The 18,933-nt window shown below is 40.4% G+C and overlaps 1 protein-coding gene across 2 annotated transcripts in view; it reads left to right on the plus strand.

Annotated features, from left to right (window-relative positions):
• Positions 1-18,933, plus strand: part of WDR25 (WD repeat domain 25) — a 291,474-nt gene that overhangs the window by 237,046 nt on the left and 35,495 nt on the right. For both annotated transcript variants that reach the window (XM_036752218.1, XM_036752219.1), the window contains one exon: positions 14,386-14,516. In XM_036752218.1, the coding sequence (XP_036608113.1) occupies positions 14,386-14,516 (131 nt within the window). The remainder of the gene's footprint in view (positions 1-14,385; positions 14,517-18,933) is intronic.

An 18,933-nucleotide genomic window follows, 5' to 3' on the forward strand; every position in this document is an offset into this window, starting at 1 on the left:
TTGTGTTTTATCCTAGAGACATGAGAGAACAACTGACTGAAGCTTTTTGAGTGTGGGAGTGATATGGTCAGATTTATGCTTTAGGAATATTGTGTTGACAGCTGTATGGAATGACCAGTTTGAGGTAGGGAGACCAAAGAGAAGCTTATTTCAGTAGTCTAGGCAAGAGTTAATGAGGGCCTGAACTAAGGAGGTGGCCTTGTAAGTAGAGAGAAGGGGACAGATCCAAGAAATCTTATGGAGGCAGAATTGATAGAACCTGGCAATTGGTCTTCTCATATGCAGGTGGAAGGAGAAGGAGGAGATGAAGATGTCTTTGGGGTTGTAAACCAGGAGGAATATAAGAATGGAGTTCCCTCAAAAAAAGAAAAGAGGGACATTTGAAGAAAAACTAATGAGTTCTGTTCTGGCTATGTGGCTTGAGATGCCTAATGGCATCTAGTAACATCCAATAAACAGTTGGTGATGTGGGTCTAAACCTTAGAAGAGTGATTAGGTAGGGTTGTATATATAATATAGGAGTTGTCTTACATAGATATGGTAGTTGAACCAGGGAGAGTTGTTGGGGTCATGAAGAGAAAGAATATAGAGAAGAGGGCCCAGGGTATACTCCCAGTTATGGGTTGGGATATGAAGGAAGATCCAGACAGAGAATGAGCAATCAGGTGTATCAGGGATAACAATGTAGATGATAATTGTGGTTCTGTATTGCAAAGTATACAAGACTCTCCACACGGAAGGTAGAAGAGGTAAACCATTTATTCAGACACCAGAGAACCAGATCCCACAAGCCACCTACCCAATCCATCACAGCAGCAAAGGATTCGATACATAATATCACAGCATAGAGCCTCACCATCCCAAAACTTCTCTGCCCCCTGCTGGTGCCTTCCCACAAAACAAGCTTACAGCACAGCTGTCGCAGGTCAGCTCTCTTTCCCTCAGCTCTAACTGTCGTAACTGCCATAACTGCTCTCTCAGCATTTCCTGTGACACAACTTCCTTTTCCTCTCAGCAGGCTGGTCCCACCACATGTAACTTAGGCTTCCTGTGATGTAAGCAGGTCACATGGCCTATTAATGGGTGGGAAAGATCTTCAAATCTAAATTGCTATTAAATTAGGCTATAGCAGTAAGGCAAGATTCCTGACCTTGAGGATGACCATGAGCATGCCTGAATGGCTTGGAATTGTGAAGTATAAGAAATCCTCTAGGTAAAAGGCAGAGGAAGTATAGCGTTTATTTAGACACTAGAGAATCCAATCCCAGGACCAGTAATTCCGATTCTATGTAGTAGCAATAATGTTCCAAAGCCAGTAAGCCCACCTCACTGTAGCAACAAGGAAATTGTAACACAATTTTATAGCAAGGAGCCAAATCATCCTCTAACACCTTTTCCTCTGCTAGGGCCTCCCTGTAAACAATCACTCATGAATCCTAACTCTCCTCTCAGCACTCTCTTCTGCAGCTCTGTAGACTCCAAGTTCCTGCTCCTCCTCCTTGGGCTGAATTCTGATTCCTGTAGCTCTCACTCTCTTAATGTCCTTGAATCCTACCACTCTCAGTTCTGGGCTCTCTTTTTATACAGTCCTAGCCAGCATTTGATTGACTAGAACTCAGTGCACATACCATTGGCTCTGGTCTTAGCAACTCCCCTTAGGGCCCTAAGGGCTTCAGGTCAACATCAGCTTAACTGGCAAAAGGGCATGGGCCTGGGCCTCATACCTAGTTAGTGAAAGGGTGTGGGCCTGCCTCTAATCAGGCTTCCCTTTGTTGGCCCCTCCTGAGGCCTATTCAATGGGTTGGAAAGATCTTTCACTTACTGATTGGCCTTACATAGGCATAAAGGAGGACCAAAGAGAGGAGAATTACAAAAACCCAGAGAATAGAAGGTATCTAGGAGGAAAAGGTAGTCAGCAGTGATAAATACATAGTTGAAGGAAGAGATGACCTGCTTATTAAATTTTTAGATGACCCAAAACTAGGAGAGATAACTAACACATTTGATGATCTCTTCTTAAAAGATCTTTGGACTAAATATAATAAGATGAAATTTAATATATGGTTCAGTCATCTAAGTCTTATATTAGGTTTAAAAATCAGATTCACAACTACAACATGGGGAAAGTATGGCTGACTAGTCCGTCTGAAAACTATCTGGGCCTTTTAGGGGATTATAAACTCAATATGAGTAAAAATATGATGTTTCTATTCTTTTTTTTTTATCAGTGGCACTTTTAAGCCCTTTATAGTACCCTTGTTCCTCATCTCAATATTTTCTAATTAGAATTTTTCTAAAATCATTTGAAGTAAAATAAATTTTAGTCTATTCTGTTGTTTTTTTTAAAAATGCATGTTTCTTGGATTATTTTTTTTTTGTGTGTGTGTGTGTAGGGAGCATTCAATAACTTTTTGAAAATAGGAGAATTCAGTACTTTTACATTTAAGGTTGTAATTGTTCAGTTTGTTTTTTATGCTACCATAATATGGTAATATTATTAGCAAAGATTGTCTCTTTTTCAACAATATTAATATAGTGTAGTATAGTTAAAAAAATTTTTTGATTTAAACTCGAAGGACCAGACTTCAAATTCTAGTCTTGCTACTCATTACCTTAGTGATCTTGAACAAATCAATTAATTTCTCTGGGCCTTGATTTCCTCATCTGTAAAATAAGAAGTTTGGACTAGTCATGTTCTAAGGTTCCATGCTGCTGTAAGTTCCTGATGATGATGAGAGCAAAACTAAACTAAACCAAAACAAAAAACTAATGTGATTTTAAGTTGTGTGAAGAGAGGTGCAGAGAGTTCTCACTTTACATAAATTTGCATTACATAAATAATTCTGAAAGAAATCCACATTCCCCAAAAAACCAACCTATGCCAACTTTAGTAAACAATGCTGCATGCTCTCTCTCTGTAGCCTTCCCTCCCCGCCGCCCCGCCCCCCAAAAGGAAAAAAAAACCCTTAAAAAAACATGCTCCCAGTAAAAGAAGAGGAAGGGTGGGTGGAGAGTCTGCCACCACTGCCATTGGTACATGGGGACTTGCCTTGAGACCTAGGCCAGTGAGAATGGAGACCTTTGCCCCACTCCATTCACCTTCCCATGTGTCCAACACTTCCCCACCCCCACCCCCCTTCTGTCCACCAGCGCTTCAATACCACATGTCTATCCCTGGCACCCTGCATGTTCCTCCTCCTGCTCTTTCTTCTCTGTCCCCAGCCCCCACTTGAGCTTGAACTGTGTGCCTGCCCCTCCCTCCATGGTTGCACAGCCCCCTTTCTGTCCTTCTCCCTTCTTTCCCCATGGGCAAATTCGCATTAAATAGAAATCAATCTATGTAGAAGTCTACCAGCCCTCTACATAAAGTGATAACTCTGTATAGAGTGTACAAGACTAGGTAGGCGACAGTTCCACCTGGTCAGACTACACCTGTAGTACTATGTTCTAGAATGACATTTTAATAACCACATTTGAGGAAGGGGTTGATAAGCTGAAGAGTGTGGGAAAGAGGGAGACCTGGATCATCAAAGGGCCTTGAGGTGGTGCCCTATGAGGATCATTTGAAGGACTTATGAGTGTTTAGCCTGGGGAAAGAGCAGATCTTTGTGGATCATGATAGCCACCCTTCAGGTATCTGAAAGGTACTCACAGGAAGAGGATTGACTTGTTTTGCTTGGCCCCAGAGGGCAGAAGCAGGAGCCGTAGCTATAGAGGTGGAGGCTGCAAAGAGGCAAATTTCAGCTCACCCTAAATAAAAGCTCCCTGCCGTTTTCAGCTATTCAAAGATGGAGAGGTGTGCCTCTGATAGCAGTGCTGCTCTTCTGGAACTCTTCCAGCAGGTGCTGGGAATGTTGTGGAGATGATCCTTAGGCAGGGCTGCAATGAGCTTAGAATGAATGGTCTCTGAGGTCTCTTCTAAATTGAGGCTGTTATTCTGGGATCCTTGAGAGGTTTTGAATCTGAATGAGTGAGAGCATGGCCGTATCCTTAATAGAAATTGGTATTAGAGGAGAGGGGAGTTTAGGAGGAAAGTTGTTTATTTAACTTCTGGACATGTTGAATTTGAGGTGTCCATAGGGGCTGCAGGTAGACATATAGGGCTGAAGTTTAGGAGTAAGATTAAAATCACACATATAGATTTTTGTGTCATCTGTGTGTAATAATTGAAGCCATACATCAGATATACTGAGCTGGAAGGTAAAGAGCAGAGAAGAGATAAGACTGCTTAGGATTGCATTTTAGGGGGATGCCCAGACTTAGGGCATAGAATTTTGATAAAGAACCAGCAAAAGAAATTGAGGAATAGTTAGGTCCGTAGGAAAACCAGGAGAAGATGGTGTCTCAAAAGCTGAGGGAGGGAGGGAGGGAGTGTTCAGTAGTGTTGGAAGCTGACTCGTGGTCATAGAGAATGTTGTTGTTCAGTCATTTCAGCCACATCTGACTCTTCACGACCCCATTTGGGGTTTTCTTGGCAAAGCTACTGGAGTCATTCGCCATTTCCTTCTCCAGCTCAATTTACAGATGAGGAAACTGAAGCAAACAGGGTTAAATGACTTGCCCAGGGTCACACTGCTAGTAACTATCTGAGGCCAGATTTGAACACAGGCCTTTTTGACTCCAGGCCCAGCATTCTGTCCACCGCAACACCTAGCTCCCCCCTTCTACCTCCCCACCCCAATAAAGAATGAGTACTGAGAAAAAGACTAGATCTAGCAGTTAATGTTCTTGGCAACCTTCCAGAGAAACATCCTAGTAGAATAGTGGGATTGGAAGAAGCCAGATTGCAAAGGGATTGAAGAATGAACAGGTAGCAGGGAAGGGGAGGCCTTAAGCTCAGTGGGATGGTGGGGTTTAGGGAAGGTTTTTTCCCCTGTTTAGATGCCCTTCCTGTATGGTTTCTATCTCTATTTGGGTCCTGTGTACTCTAGTTTTCCTTTCCATACCCAAGGCCTAGTTCTGCAGTACTCCTCTCTCCCCATTCTTCCCTGGCTCTTTGTGCTCTTCTCCTTCATGATAGCAGAGTGTGGAGTAAGAAGGCTGTACTCTCTGAAGTGCTATGTACCTCAAATTCAGAAAACAGGGTTTTATTGAATTGTATTTCCCTACTGATATACCAAGATTAATAGGAACAGATTAATACTTTTGGAGAAGATGCAAAATACTAATGAGGAAGAATGAGAAAGTAAATCATCTCAAGGGAGCCTTGAGTTTTAAACCCAGGATGAATTCAATATTCTCTCTGGAAAGTGGGAGGCAAGAATAGCCCATGCCTTCAAGTAGCTTACATTCTAAATGGGGAGACAAATATGAAAACTGGGTTCATAGAATAAATGGAAGGTGACCTCAAAGGGGAAGGCACGAGAAGCTGAAAAGACCAGCAAAGGCCTCCTGCAAATGGCAGGGTTGGAGCTGAGAGGCAGGGGTGAGGAGGGAGAACACTGGGGACTTGGGGGACAGAGCTGTGAAGACACAGAGAGGGGAAAGGGATTGCTATTGGTGACAAATAGAAAGTACACCTTGGTGGCTCCATTGTTGTGGGAGTAAAATGGAGTCAAGGATGAGAAGGCAAGAAAGGTAGGAAGAGGCCAGGTTCCTCTGCCCCTTAGAATTCCTTGATTTTTTTTTAGTTTATTTTATCATTTTTATTTAATATTTTAGTTTTAAACACTGATTTCCACAAGATTTTAAGTTACAAATTTTCTTCCCATTTCTACCCTCCCCCCCATTCCAAGATGGCATATATTCTGATTGCCTTGTTCCCCAGCCAACCCTCCCTTCTGTCACCCGACTCCTCCCCCCCAATCCCCTTTCTTGTAGGCCAGGATAAATTTCTATGCCCCGTTCCCTATATATCTTGTTTCCCAGCTGCATGCAAAAACAACTTTTTTTTTTGAGCATCTACTTTTAAAAATTTGAGTTGCAAATTCTCTCCCCTCTTCCCTTTCCACCCAAGCAATTCCACATAGGTCACACGTATATCATTATGTGAAACACTTCCACAATACTCATGTTGTGAAAGGCTAACTGTATTTCCTTCCATCCTATCCTGTCTCCCCTTTATTCAGTTTTCTCCCTTGATCTGTCCCTTTTCAAAAGTGTTTGCTTTTGATTATGTCCTCCCCCATCTGCCCTCCCTTCTATTGTCCCCCCTTTTTTATCACCTTCCCCTTACTTTCCTGTGGGGTAAGATACCCACTTGAGTGTGTATGTAATTCCCTCCTCAAGTTAAATCCAATGAAAGCAAGATTTGCTCATTCCCCCTCACCTGCCCCCCTTCCCTTCCAACAGAGCTGCTTTTTCTTGCCACTTTTCTGTGAGATAATTTGCCCCATTCTGTCTCTCCCTTTTCCCCTCTCTCAATATATTCCTCTCTCACCCCTTAATTTTATTTAATTTTTTAGATATTATTCCTTCATATTCAACTCACCCTGTGCCCTCTGTCTATATATTTGTATATTCCTTTCAACTACCCTAATACTGAGAAAGGTCTCATGAATTACACACATCATCTTTCCATGTAGGAATGTAAACAAAACAGTTAGTAAGTCCCTTATGAATTCTCTTTTTTGTTTCCCTTTTCATGATTCTCTTGATTCTTGTATTTGAAAGTCAGATTTTCTATTCAGCTCCAGTCTTTTCATTGAGAAAGCTTGAAAGTCCTCTATTTTATTGAAAATCCATAGTTTGCCTTGGAGCATTATACTCAGTTTTGCTGGGTAGGTGATTCTTGGTTTTAATCCTAGCTCCTTTGACCACCAGAATATCATATTCCAAGCCCTTCGATCCCTTAATGTAGAAGCTGCTAGATCTTATGTTATCCTGATTATGTTTCCACAATATTCAAATTATTTCTTTCTGGCTGCTTTCAGTATTTTCTCCTTGACCTGGGAGCTCTGGAATTTGGCGACAATATTCCTAGGAGTTTTCTTTTTGGGATCTTTTTCAGGAGGCAATCAGTGGATTCTTTCAACTTCTATTTTACCTCTTTCAAGACAGTTTCCTACTAATAGGAATAATAGTTCTTATTTCATAGTGTTCAAATTGCTTTCCTCCCAACAAGTTGGAGTTATAGGTCATGTATAAGTATTATTATCCTTCAACTTTCTCATAGGTTGTAAACATCTGAGCTTGGATTCAAATCCAAGGAGTTCTTGACTCCAGACCTAGTCTTTTACAATATATCTCACTGTCTTTACCTCCTCAAAGCTGTTCACAAATCTAGACCATTACCGTATGCTAATAATCCTGTCTTATTTCAAGTAACCAATAAGTTTTTGAATCTGGCAACACATCCTAAACTCTGGGGTGGGCTTCATCTCCTGCTAACCTCACAGAAACTTTAGTGCCTATAGTTGCCTTGGATGCTGGTTTGTATTCTTTTTTTCCTCTGAATCCTGAAAGAACTGGCCCTGTTATCACTTTGTTTTTAATTTCTGATAATGTCCAGATTTATAAAAGCCAGGGCTGAGCTTGGCAAGTCTAAATAATAGTACAAAATACTACTTAATTAAATATTAAATAGTAGTATTAAAGATAACTTGACTTAATATGTTTCTGTTTCTGGTACATTTTGGGTCTTTAACCATTTCATGAATTGTGTGGATAAAGCACCAAAAATAATGATAGTTCTGGTGAGGAGCCACCTTCAGGCTGCTCCTTAGGCAAGATAGGCCTAAGAAGAGTTTTGAGTGTGATGTAGATGATACAGAGGATGGGGAGCTCACTATACTGCTTATTTTGGCTGTTCTGCATTCTTCAATTACATTGAGCTTCACCTTTCATGAAACTTAGAAACTTAGAACACTCTGACCATATTTCTCTAAGGCGCTTTTTACACCCTACATGTAATGTAATTATTTGTATTCTTCATTGTCTTTCAATGAGATCATAGATTTAGAGTTGGAAGGTACCTTAGAGGTCATCTGGTCCAGTTTCCTTATTTTGTAGATAGGGAAGCTGAAGCTGAGTAGGAGGAAGAAGAGTGGGAGAGTCGGAGAAAAAGGATTTAAATTTAACTCTACAGATTCTTTTATTTCTAAGCCAGTCCTCTTTCAATTTGATATGTCCAGAATGAGGGATGTGAGAGTCCAGCTGTTTTGCCCTTATTAGACTACATCTGGAGTGTTCTGTGCAGATAGTTCTAAGTGCCTCATTTTAGTAAGGCAGTTAATAAATTAGGGAGAGCCCAGATAACTCTAGGAGACTAGAATGGTGAGAGTCCTTGAGATCATGCTTTATACACAAACCAGTTAAGGAAACTGGAACTATTTAGCCTGGAGAGAGAAAACTGTGGGAAGGGGCACCATAGCTCTTTTGTGTATAAGGGATTGGATTTGTTCTGCTCAGTCTCAAAAGATAGGACTAGAATAAGGGGTAGAAGCTGCAGAGAAGATAATTTAGGCTTGAAGTATAGACATCCGAGAAATTAGAGTTATCCTAAAATTATTCTAAAATCCTTCCTAAAATTAGAGTTATCCCAAAGTGAAATGGGCTGTCTCTGGAGGTTATTGTTTTCCCCTCACTAAATGTCTTCAGGCAAAGGCTAGACGACTACTTGGGGAAGTTATAAAGGAGATTCTTGTTCTGGTAGAGGAATTCCATTGCCTCTGGGCTTCTCTGGTTCTGTGAGGATAACTTCCATCTGGGGACATCAAGGCATGTGCAAGTAGTTACTCCCCTTTCCTCCCTATTTCTTTTCTCTCTAGAGATTTAATCAGCCATACCCTATTACAAAAATAAGCGCATTTTTAGCCCAAGGACGATACAGTGGCCCCTCCATTCCGCATGGTCCCCTCCTTTGATGCATTATGGAGTTTTGTGAGCCAGCAGGAGCCCAGGGTTCAGCCCAGCCCCTAGTATGGCTCATAATGTACACATGTGAAGGTTTCACTGACTGATCCCCACCCATTTGCTTGCTATGGTGAAGTTTTTATCTTTACTCCCTTGTTTGGTGCCTTGGGTCACAATTAAAATTGAGATTCTTGGTTTTCCTTGCTTTTCATTCCTCATTAGGCAATCTAGAGAATATTTTCAACTCATAATTGCCTTAACCCACTGGAGAATGGAGCATTGGTGTGTGGCAGTCTCCTGTTGGTGCCAGATTGGCTCTTTGTTTAAGGGCTCTGTCTATGTAGGTGGCTCAGGGCCTTTGAACTGACTGGATATCCTTCTGCATGTCTGACTCCTTCCCCTTTTCCCCTTCTCCCCCATACCACAACGGGACCACAGGGGCCATATCCACATACAACATGACTTCTGTTCTTTTCATGTCTCTGTGAGTAGCAATAGAGCCTTGTTAACCAATGTTCTCATGCAGTATTATCTTTAACCTGAACCATTGCCTTGCAAAATTTATGGTAAACCAAAAATGAGAAGTACAGTCATAACATTCAGAGCCCTCAGTTGAGAAGATTCCTAACATTTAGGCAAAAGTTTGGCTTTCTGTCTGAATTTAAATTTATTATTATCTCTAGCTAATTCTGGCCTCTTTATGGTTGCGGCACCATTCAGGTTACAGGAAAACGTTTGAGTAAATAAGCGAGCAGAGTATATTCCAGCATTTTGATTATAAAAAAATACACTGATTGGGAGAAGGTGGGGAAGGAGTGGGTCTTTCTTTGAAAATTCCCTCAGTATTTGAAGAGGTGGCTTCCTCTGGTTGCTTCAGCCTGAGTCTTCTTGCTCTGAGATGGCTGTAGTGCCAGTGGTTGGACTCCTTGATCTCTCTCCTCTCTGCTGCAGCTCAGTCGTATTTTTTCTTCTCCTTTTGCCTGTTGCCCAAAAGCTTTTGATTGTTTCAGGCTCAGTTCATGAGATTCCTCCCCCCACCCCCAAACCCCTAGTCTCTTCTCCGTATTTTTCTTCAGAGAAATTTTAAACTCCCACTGTAGCAGAAAAACTCCTATTCCAATATTGCAATAGCTTCTCTTCCTGAGCTGGGAAGAAATATACTGCCAAGGATTTTTCAGGACTTAAGCCATCCTCAAAAGGCAACAAGACTTGCTGAAATTACTGTTAAAAATGCTGCAAGAAAGTACATTAAAGCTAGATTTTGTTCTTTTACTTCTTTATTCTTGGAAACTATGCTTATTTTTTTCAAAAATATAATTTTATTTATTTCATTAAATATTTCCCAGTTACATTTTAAACATTTTTAACATTCATTTAAAAAAAAGTTTGAGTTCCAAATTCCCTCCCTCCTGTTCCTCCCACACTCCTTGAGAAGGCAAGCAATATGATATTGATTATATGTGTGAAGTCATGCAAAACATATTTCCATATTATAATCTAGATAGGAAGAGAGTGAGGTATTTAGGGGAATTTCTGGAATAGGAAATCTGGCTAAAGGCACCGAGTCAGGAGTGCATGGGGCAGAGCACTTTCCAATTTGGCTTGAATTTATGGGAGTACAAGAAGAGGGATAGGGCAATAAGCTGAATGAATTTTCTTTGGTGGGTAATTTTTTTTTTCTCAACCAGTGAGTTCATGAATGTGTCTAGAAGTACAGGTCACACAACACAACTTTAAGGTTTCTTCTAGCTTCAACATTCCTTATTTCATGATTCTGTGGCCTTTCAGTGCTAACATCCTATGGATTCCAAGGTCCCTTCTTTCTTCAGCATGCTATGGTTCCACGATTTTGTAGTTCCACTTCATGTTTCTGAATAGATTGCTATTAATTTTTGGTAAAAATAAACTTCTGGAGGCCTGTTAGCTGACCCATTTCCTGCTCCCAGGGAGCAAGAAGCTAACTGATACTGGGTTGTTTGAGCCCATATTGTCAGAAAGAATATGGGATGAAATACTCCACACACTTTTTTTCCCCCTCCACAGGAGAGTTCAGTAATTGGGCACATCTTCTTCTGTATCTGGCTACCAACTGGCCTGCATAAAAGGAAAGGCAAAAGGTGGGTTCTAGCATGAAGCTTCAGGAAAGGGAGAGAAGAGTCAACTGTAAGAAAAACAATTTCATTTGAGGTTATTTTATACAGCAGTTCCATTTATTAGCTAACACCTCACTTAAAGGGACCAAACATAATCTTGCTGAAATGCCCCTCATTTATCCCTTGTATATTTAACTATTAAGTGATATGTCTATTAAGGCTGATATCTGAACTCATGATGTAGGCAACAAGGAAGAACAATTAGGAAGTTCATGAATTAGGGTTATGTTTACACTTCTTTTGAATGGCAACTTTTTTGGTTCAGTTCAAGTAAGACCTTATGAGTTGATTATAGTTTCCATCACAAAATAGATTTGGTTGACTAGAATATAAAATACATGAAGAGAAATAATATGAAATAAACACTGACATTTCTGTATTACTTTAAAGTATTTGAAGCAAAGTCCAGTTAGGAAATATTTACCAGCTTAACAAGGCACCTAGTCAACCAATTCAATGAATATACGCAAAGTGAAAGGCATCTTTCCTCTTAATACCCCAAGCAATTCTCTAAGACTATAAGCTACAGAGGAATTGCTGAACTGTGTTGGTGGAGGGCTTTTCACACCAGGAGCTCCCCACATTGATGAACTCACAAGTAAAGACCCTCTCCCCTCTCTCCCTCCAACGAAACAAAATTTGATCACACATGAGGATTATGTGAGAGAACTTATATAAAACACTCTGTAAATTGTAAAGTACTTTATAAATATAAGCTGCTGTCATTAGTTGTAATATCATTATTAAAACATGAATTAGTTATATATTGCTATTTTTGTTACTTTGATGATTAGCATTCCTCAAAACATCTTGCAACTGTAGTTCTCATTTTTGCAACTGTAGTCTTCCTACCTTTGCAAATACCAAAGTGTTAACTTTGATTCTTTTCCTTAATATCCAGTCAGTTGTTATATCTTGTAGGTTCTAATACCACAATATCTCTCACATTTCCTCTCCCAGTTTCTCTTCTTTCTAATCTGTCTTTCAGATAGCTACCAAAATAATTTTCCTTGTGCCTAAATTTGACAGTGTCACTTCCCTGCTCAAAAATCACCAGTGGCTCCCTATTGCTTAAACTATAAACTCTTGATCCTGGCATTTAGGGCCTCCACAGACTGGCTTCAGCCTGTCTTTTTAGCCTGATTGCACAGTAGTCCTCTTTATACACTGAACGCCCCAGCCAGACTTGACTCCTAATGGTTCCCCAATCATCTCCTGTGCCTCTCTAATTTCCATGCCTTCATAGGAGCCATCACTTTTTTAGGTCTGCTTGTTGAAATCCTTTTATCCCCTCAAGACGCAATTTAGGCACTGCTTTCTTGTGAAGTAGTCCCTAAATCCTCCCAGCTGAAAGTCATCACTCCCTTCTCAGGTTTTCCAAGGACACTTTGTCTAGATCTGTCCTTTGTTCCTTTCAAATGTACCTTATCTCCCATAGAAATTTTATACTTCTTGAGTAGAAGGATTGTGCCTGCTTTTGCCTTTGGACCTACAGTACTGAACTTAGCACCTTGTACATAGTAGACACTGCATAAATACTCAATGATCATACTCACATGTATTGATTGAAATCCTAACCAACTATTTCAGCTCACCTCAAATGTCCTTCTGACATGAAGCCTTTCTTAAATACCGCTCCCCCCCAAAAGAATAGGAGGTGACCCTTTTGCCCTCAGACATTACATCACACTTTGCTCGTACCTATTTTATGAATAAGTTCTATTTTATATAAGATTTCTTCTTAAATTTATTGTACCACCTCCCTCCACCCCTACCCCCTTTCAGATTGTGAGCTGCACATAGGCAAGAACTGCGTATCTTAGCTAAATTGTATGCCTTTCCCAGAACCTAGCACAATAATGTCTCAAGCCCAGCATGTGTAAAGCAGAACTCATTATCTTTCTCCCCCAGATCTTTATTCTTCTAGACTTTCCTATTACCATTGAGGGTGCTATTACCTTCCTAGTCACCCAGGCATGAAACTTTGTTGTCATCCTTGACTCTTCCCTTGCATTGTCCCCATATATCCAGTCTGTTGTTAAGTCCTGTTGTTTTTAACTTCACAATGTCTCATATGTGTCCCTTTTTCTTCATTGGCATAGCTGTCACTCTGGTACAAGCCCTCATCACCTCACACCAAGAGGTCTACTGGCCAGTGTCCCAGCCTCAAGTCTGTCCTCACTCCAGGCCATCTTCCACTCAGCTGCCAAAGTGTCTTCCTAAGTTGGAGGTCAGACCATGCCCTCTTCCCCTACCCCCTGCACCAGTAAACTCCAGAGACTCCCTCTTAGCTCCAGAATCAAATAGAAGATCCCTCATTTGGTGCTTAAAGCCCTTCACCACCTACCCCCTTTCTACCTTCCCAAGTTTTGTACACAATAATCTAGTGACCCCTCTCTGCCTTCTTGCAGTTCCTTACCTATAGCATTCTGTCTCCTGACACTGCTTTTTCATAGGCTATTCCTCATTTCTTAATGTTCTTCTTCTTCACCTCCTCCTCCTGGCTTCTGTCCAGACTTACTCAATTCCCACTTTCTGCAAGAAGCCTTTTCTCATTCCTCCCATTGCTAATGCCTTCCCTCTGAGATCCTCTTTCATCTATATATATCTTATGTAAGATATATGTGTATATATCTTTTATATATATATATCTTCCTCTGTATATATCTGATACGTGCATAATTCTTGGCATGTTGTTGTCTTCCCCATTAGAATGTGAACTCCTTGAGAACAGGGGCTTTGTTTTTGCCTTTCTTCATACCCCCAGCATTTAGCACAGTGCCTGGCACATAGTAGATACTTAATAAATGCCTGCCATTGTTGCCAATGCTGTATAACCGGTAGGTGCTTGATGAATGTTTGTGGAATGAATGATTAATGTTGTGATGGCAAACTCATGCAGGCTGAAGAATGTAAGGAGAGTTCCTGAAATGACTCTGGGTCTAGAAGCCAGTGATTTTCCCCTTTGATTCTGACATTCCATCACTTTATGAATTCAATAAATTTTTATCGAATAAATTAGTGCAAATTCTTGAGTTCCTATAAGGGGAGGTCATGGCTTATCAGTAAGTGTGTATGATTAAGAAAGAATCAGTGGATATTCCCCTTGTCTCATTCTCAGACTTCCTGTTGGGCAGCTCCTCTCGCTCCTATGATCTTACCAATAGAATCACAAAATCTCAGAACTGGAGGGAAATTTGAGATAATGTAGGCCAGTGCCCATCCCTACATGTGATCCCCCCTCTATAGTATTCCTGAACATAGTCCGATCTCTGCTTTTATACCTCTTGGAACAGGAAACTTATTACTTAACCAGATAGCATGTTCTGATGTTTCACAGTCATTCACTCACTCACTCAGTATGACTTCTTGGGAACATTTTTTTTTTTGGTTTAAATGTTTTCTAACCCTTTTTCATCTTTTTTTCTCCCCATCCTAGGGACACAGTTGTTTAGCTGCAAAAATGGATTTAGAATCAGCACTGTGAAATTTAATCCAAAGGAGCCTAATGTTTTTCTTTGTGGAGGATTCAGCCCAGAAATTAAAGCTTGGGATACGAGGAGTTGCAAGGTAATACACTTCCTTGTTTGGCCTTTCTAAGGGACATATTGCTTGTGTCACTTGAATAAATTGGGAACTCATCAGCTATATATAGAGCCCTTGAGGTAGAATAATTAGCACTTAGTTTTTAATCAGTGGGAAGTATGTTTTTAGATGTTCTTTTCATGTTTTGAACGTTCATTTATTCCATTTTTAGATTATTACAGCCAGAAATGCTCTTTCTCCACTGGGAAAGAGACCACACAGCTGGAAAGAACCTTTGGTATGATCTAGCTTGACCCCCTCATTTTAGAGGTGAAACCGCTTGCCCGGTTGCAGAATTGTAGTGAGTGGGAAGAGTCAGAATTCAAACCCAGGCCAGATTTATACAGTGCAGATTTAGAGCTGGGGGGAGACCTCAGGGGTCATTTAGTTGCAGCCCCTCATTTTACAGATGAGGAAACCGAAGCCCAGAGAAGTATCTGTGACTTGCCCAAGGTCACACACGCGAATATCGAATGGCAGAGCCTGGACTTGGAATCTAGTGCTCTTCCCACTCCCCCTCATTGCCTCTTTGCCCCTGTGTTTGAGCCTCCCTTTGGATTCTTATCATATTTTGCTGTATTTTGTAATTATTTTTTGTGGGCTCAGACTCTGCCTTATACATCCCTGCAGCTTCCTCATTTCCTAGCAGAGCCTGGAGAGGTGCTTCATAAATGATTCTTAAATTAAATGGATCGTTATGGAATAAAGATCTTCATTTTCTAAAATCACATGTTTACATAAGTTGGGTGAAGACTTTTACCCCCCCTTCAGTGTAAGGGTTGCTGTATGCTAGCTAGCCAGGTGGTGTACCAGACAGAGTGCTAGCCTTAGAGGCGAGAGGACTTGAGTTTGAATGATGCCTCAGAAACTAGCTGTGTGACCCCGGGCAGCCCGCCTAAGGGAAGGAGCTAAGCTTTATATAGCATCTCCTGTGTGCCAGGCACTGTGCTGATTACTGTAAAAATGTTTTCTGATCCTCACAATAATCCCCGTTTGACAGATGAGGACACTGAGGCAGATGTCTGCCTCCCAAGGTTGCTGTAAAGTTCAAATGAGAGAATCTGTGTTAAAATGCTATGTAAATCTCAAAGCACTCTATAAAGACTAGCTATTGTTATTAATAACAGCAACAGCAGTAATGATGTTGAACTGTGACATTTCAAGCAATGTTTGACAGATGAGCCATCGTGGGATTGTGCAAAGTACACCAGACCCAGGAGTCAGCATGCTTGGGTTCCAGTCCCAGCACTTTACCTTTTTGAGCTATAAAATGGGCATAACATTCCTTATTGAAAACAGCCTCTCAGAGCCTCAGTTTCATTAGCTCTAAAATGGGGATAACAACATTTAAATTACTGCCTCATGGAGTTTTTGGAAGGGATGTGCTCGGTGAAGCTTGAAAGCACTATGGAGACAGGAATTATTATAAGGCAATTTGATGTCATGGAAAGAGAAAAGCCAGGAGAATCTGAAGAACTGGGTTTGACTCCTTTCTCTGATACTTTTTAGGTATCTGACCTTCAGCAAATAATTTCTCTTCTCTGAAGGTTCCATTTCTGAACCTGTAAAGTGGGGAGAGTAGTACTTAACACTCTTCCCATGGAATTATTTATTGTAAGCGAAATCCTTTGTAAATATACAAGCACTACAAAAATATTATTTCCTTGGAGGAAAAAAAGGCTTGTTTTTGGTTGTTTTGTCTCACTGCCTCCTGTTTTATCACCCTTATTTTCCTTCCTCCATTTTAAGGAAAACACAGATTTTAAGAATATTTATTATAATAATAATAGAGGAAAATTATTATGAATGCAAATTCCATTGATGGTAGCTGAATTTTCTCTTTAATTTAGATAGCAGTTAGGAGGTATGGTTAGCTCTGAGGAAGGAGAATCAAATCTGCTGAAATTTAGATTAATAATCTAAATTAATACTCAAGGGCAGCATATAACCAAATTAGTAATTAGTAATACTCCAGGGAAATTCTTTTTTCCAAACAGCTATTGATGTAGGGATACCATTTTCTGAGGGGAACTTACAGGAGCTGGGGCACTCTCCCCTAGAATCATAGGCTTGAAACCTGTTAAACCCAACAAAACCCAAAAAAACAGAACCTCAGCATTTATCTGTTTCAGTCCTCTCGTCATAAAAAAGAGGAAATCAAGGCTCAGAAAAAAGAAGTGATTTGTTCAAGATCTTGCTTCTAAAAGAAAAGACTTTTGTCGGAACTAGTATTTTTCTCAAAATGATTACATTTAAAAAAATGAGGGCATATCTTAACTAACAGCAACAAATATTTATTAAGCTAGATCTTTCCCATTAGAATGTAATTTCCTTCAGGGCAGGGGCTGGCTTTCTATTTATATTTTAAGCACTTGTTATACTTTGCATCCATAAAACAGTACATATATGGGCAGTATTGTTATTATTAAGTTGATCTTAGACCATTGTGTTGAAGCAAGCTTGGGTTTCAAAGGAACAAAAGGTACAATTAGATGGAAGTTATGAAAGGGAGAGAGGGAGAGAGGGAGGGAGAGAGACACACAGAGACAGAAAGGGGGGGGGGGGAGAGAGAGAGAGAGAGAGAGAGAGAGAGAGAGAGAGAGAGAGAGAGAGAGAGAGAGAGAGAACCTTTTCATATGTTTATAGTCAACATCCCATTCTAGTGCAATATTCTTTAGACATATAAGTGCCAGTGTTTTTCTTGAAAATAGCCTCTCTTGGGGCAGCTAGGTGGCACAGTGATTAGAACACCAGCCCTGCAGTCAGGAGGACCTGAGTTCAAATCCAGCCTCAGACACTTGACCCACTTACTAGCTGTGTGACTTTGGGCAATTCACTTAACCCCAATTGCCCTGCCTTCCCTCCAAAAAGAAAAAGAAAAAAGAAAATAGCCTCCCTGAGCTTCATTTTCTTATATAAAAAGCTTATACAGAGTTTTCCTAAAGTCTGGACACATAGGCAAAAATGCATATTTTCAAGAAATAAAATGAATGGAATTTTCAACAGCATTTTATTTAATTCGAATATTAACAAATAACATCTTCAATATAATTTCCCTCATTTGAGATGCAAAGGTTGGTGTGCTTTGCAAGATTCACTTAACTCGATGCAATAACTCCACATTGCTGTCAATTTTAGCACATTCACTCTTTATGTGTTCAATCAAGTGTATTGCATCTGTGATTTTCATTAAGTACCTTCTCCTTTAGCAAACCCCAGAGAAAGAAGTCAAGGGGTCTAAGGTCTGTTAATACTCCAAATATTTCAAAATATGCATTTTTGTCTATGTGTCCAGACTTTAGGGACACCCTGTATATAGCACTTATAGTGCTTAAGCATGCTGGCACTTAGCACAGTGCATGGCACATAGTAAACACTTAATACATGCTAGTTGACTGACTGGATTCAGGGTATATAAAGATAAGATACAGCACAAGCCCTGCTGTTAAGTTGTAACAAGAATTAGTGTGATAGGAAGGAGTGTGTGGACATATATACATCTGTAATGGCAAAGAGCAGAACTAGACAAAGTGCTCTAAGAAAAGTTCAGGAGGCAGACCAGTTATGGGTGGGAGGTATGGGGTATAGATTAGAGGAATCCTCAAGGAAGAGGTGGAAACTTAACGGGGACTCGAGAAGGATTTTAATAGAATGTCCATAGTGCTTTATGGATGCAAAGTACTTTACACTCATCCCTTCTCTTTATCCTCCCAACAACTTTCTGAGAAAGGGAGTAGGGATGTGATCCCCATTTTACAGCTCAGATACTCAGCGGCCCCATATCACATTCTAAGTCGGTAGCACTCCTTCCATACCATTGTGCAAGCTATTCCTCATGAATTCTAGGCATGGGAGATGGCTTACATCAATGCATTGAGGTGGAAAGGGGGCAGAATCAGATAAAAACTGGACAAGTAGTCCATTTTGGCTAGAATGTAGCATGGAATTAAGCTAGAATAGTAGGTTTGAACCATATTGTGGAGGGTCTTGAATGCAAATTTAAGGAGTGAGTACTTTTATCCTATGGGGAGCCATGTATATTTTTGAGTAGAGTTTCAGAGAGGAAACCTTTTCATACATTTCTAGTGAACAGCCTACTCTAGTTAGATAAATGCATGTCTATGACAATACTTTTTCATAATTAAAAATAGCCTCTCCAAGCCTTAATTTTTCCAGCTCTGAAATGGGGACAGTGACATTTAAATTACCTGCCTCGTGGGGTTTTGCAAGGAATGTGCTTTGTAAACGTGAAAGCACTGTAGAAACAGGAGTTATTATAAAAGGGAGTTCATTAAATCAGTGCATCAAATAGAAGACAATTTTGGTAGCTTCATGAAGGATGGATTGGAGAGGGGAGAGAGTAAAGGTAAGCAGATCTGTTATAGGGCTAATGTGTGGTCCA

This window comes from Trichosurus vulpecula, chromosome 3 (assembly GCF_011100635.1).
Source record: "Trichosurus vulpecula isolate mTriVul1 chromosome 3, mTriVul1.pri, whole genome shotgun sequence".
Classification (NCBI taxonomy): Eukaryota; Metazoa; Chordata; class Mammalia; order Diprotodontia; family Phalangeridae; genus Trichosurus; species Trichosurus vulpecula.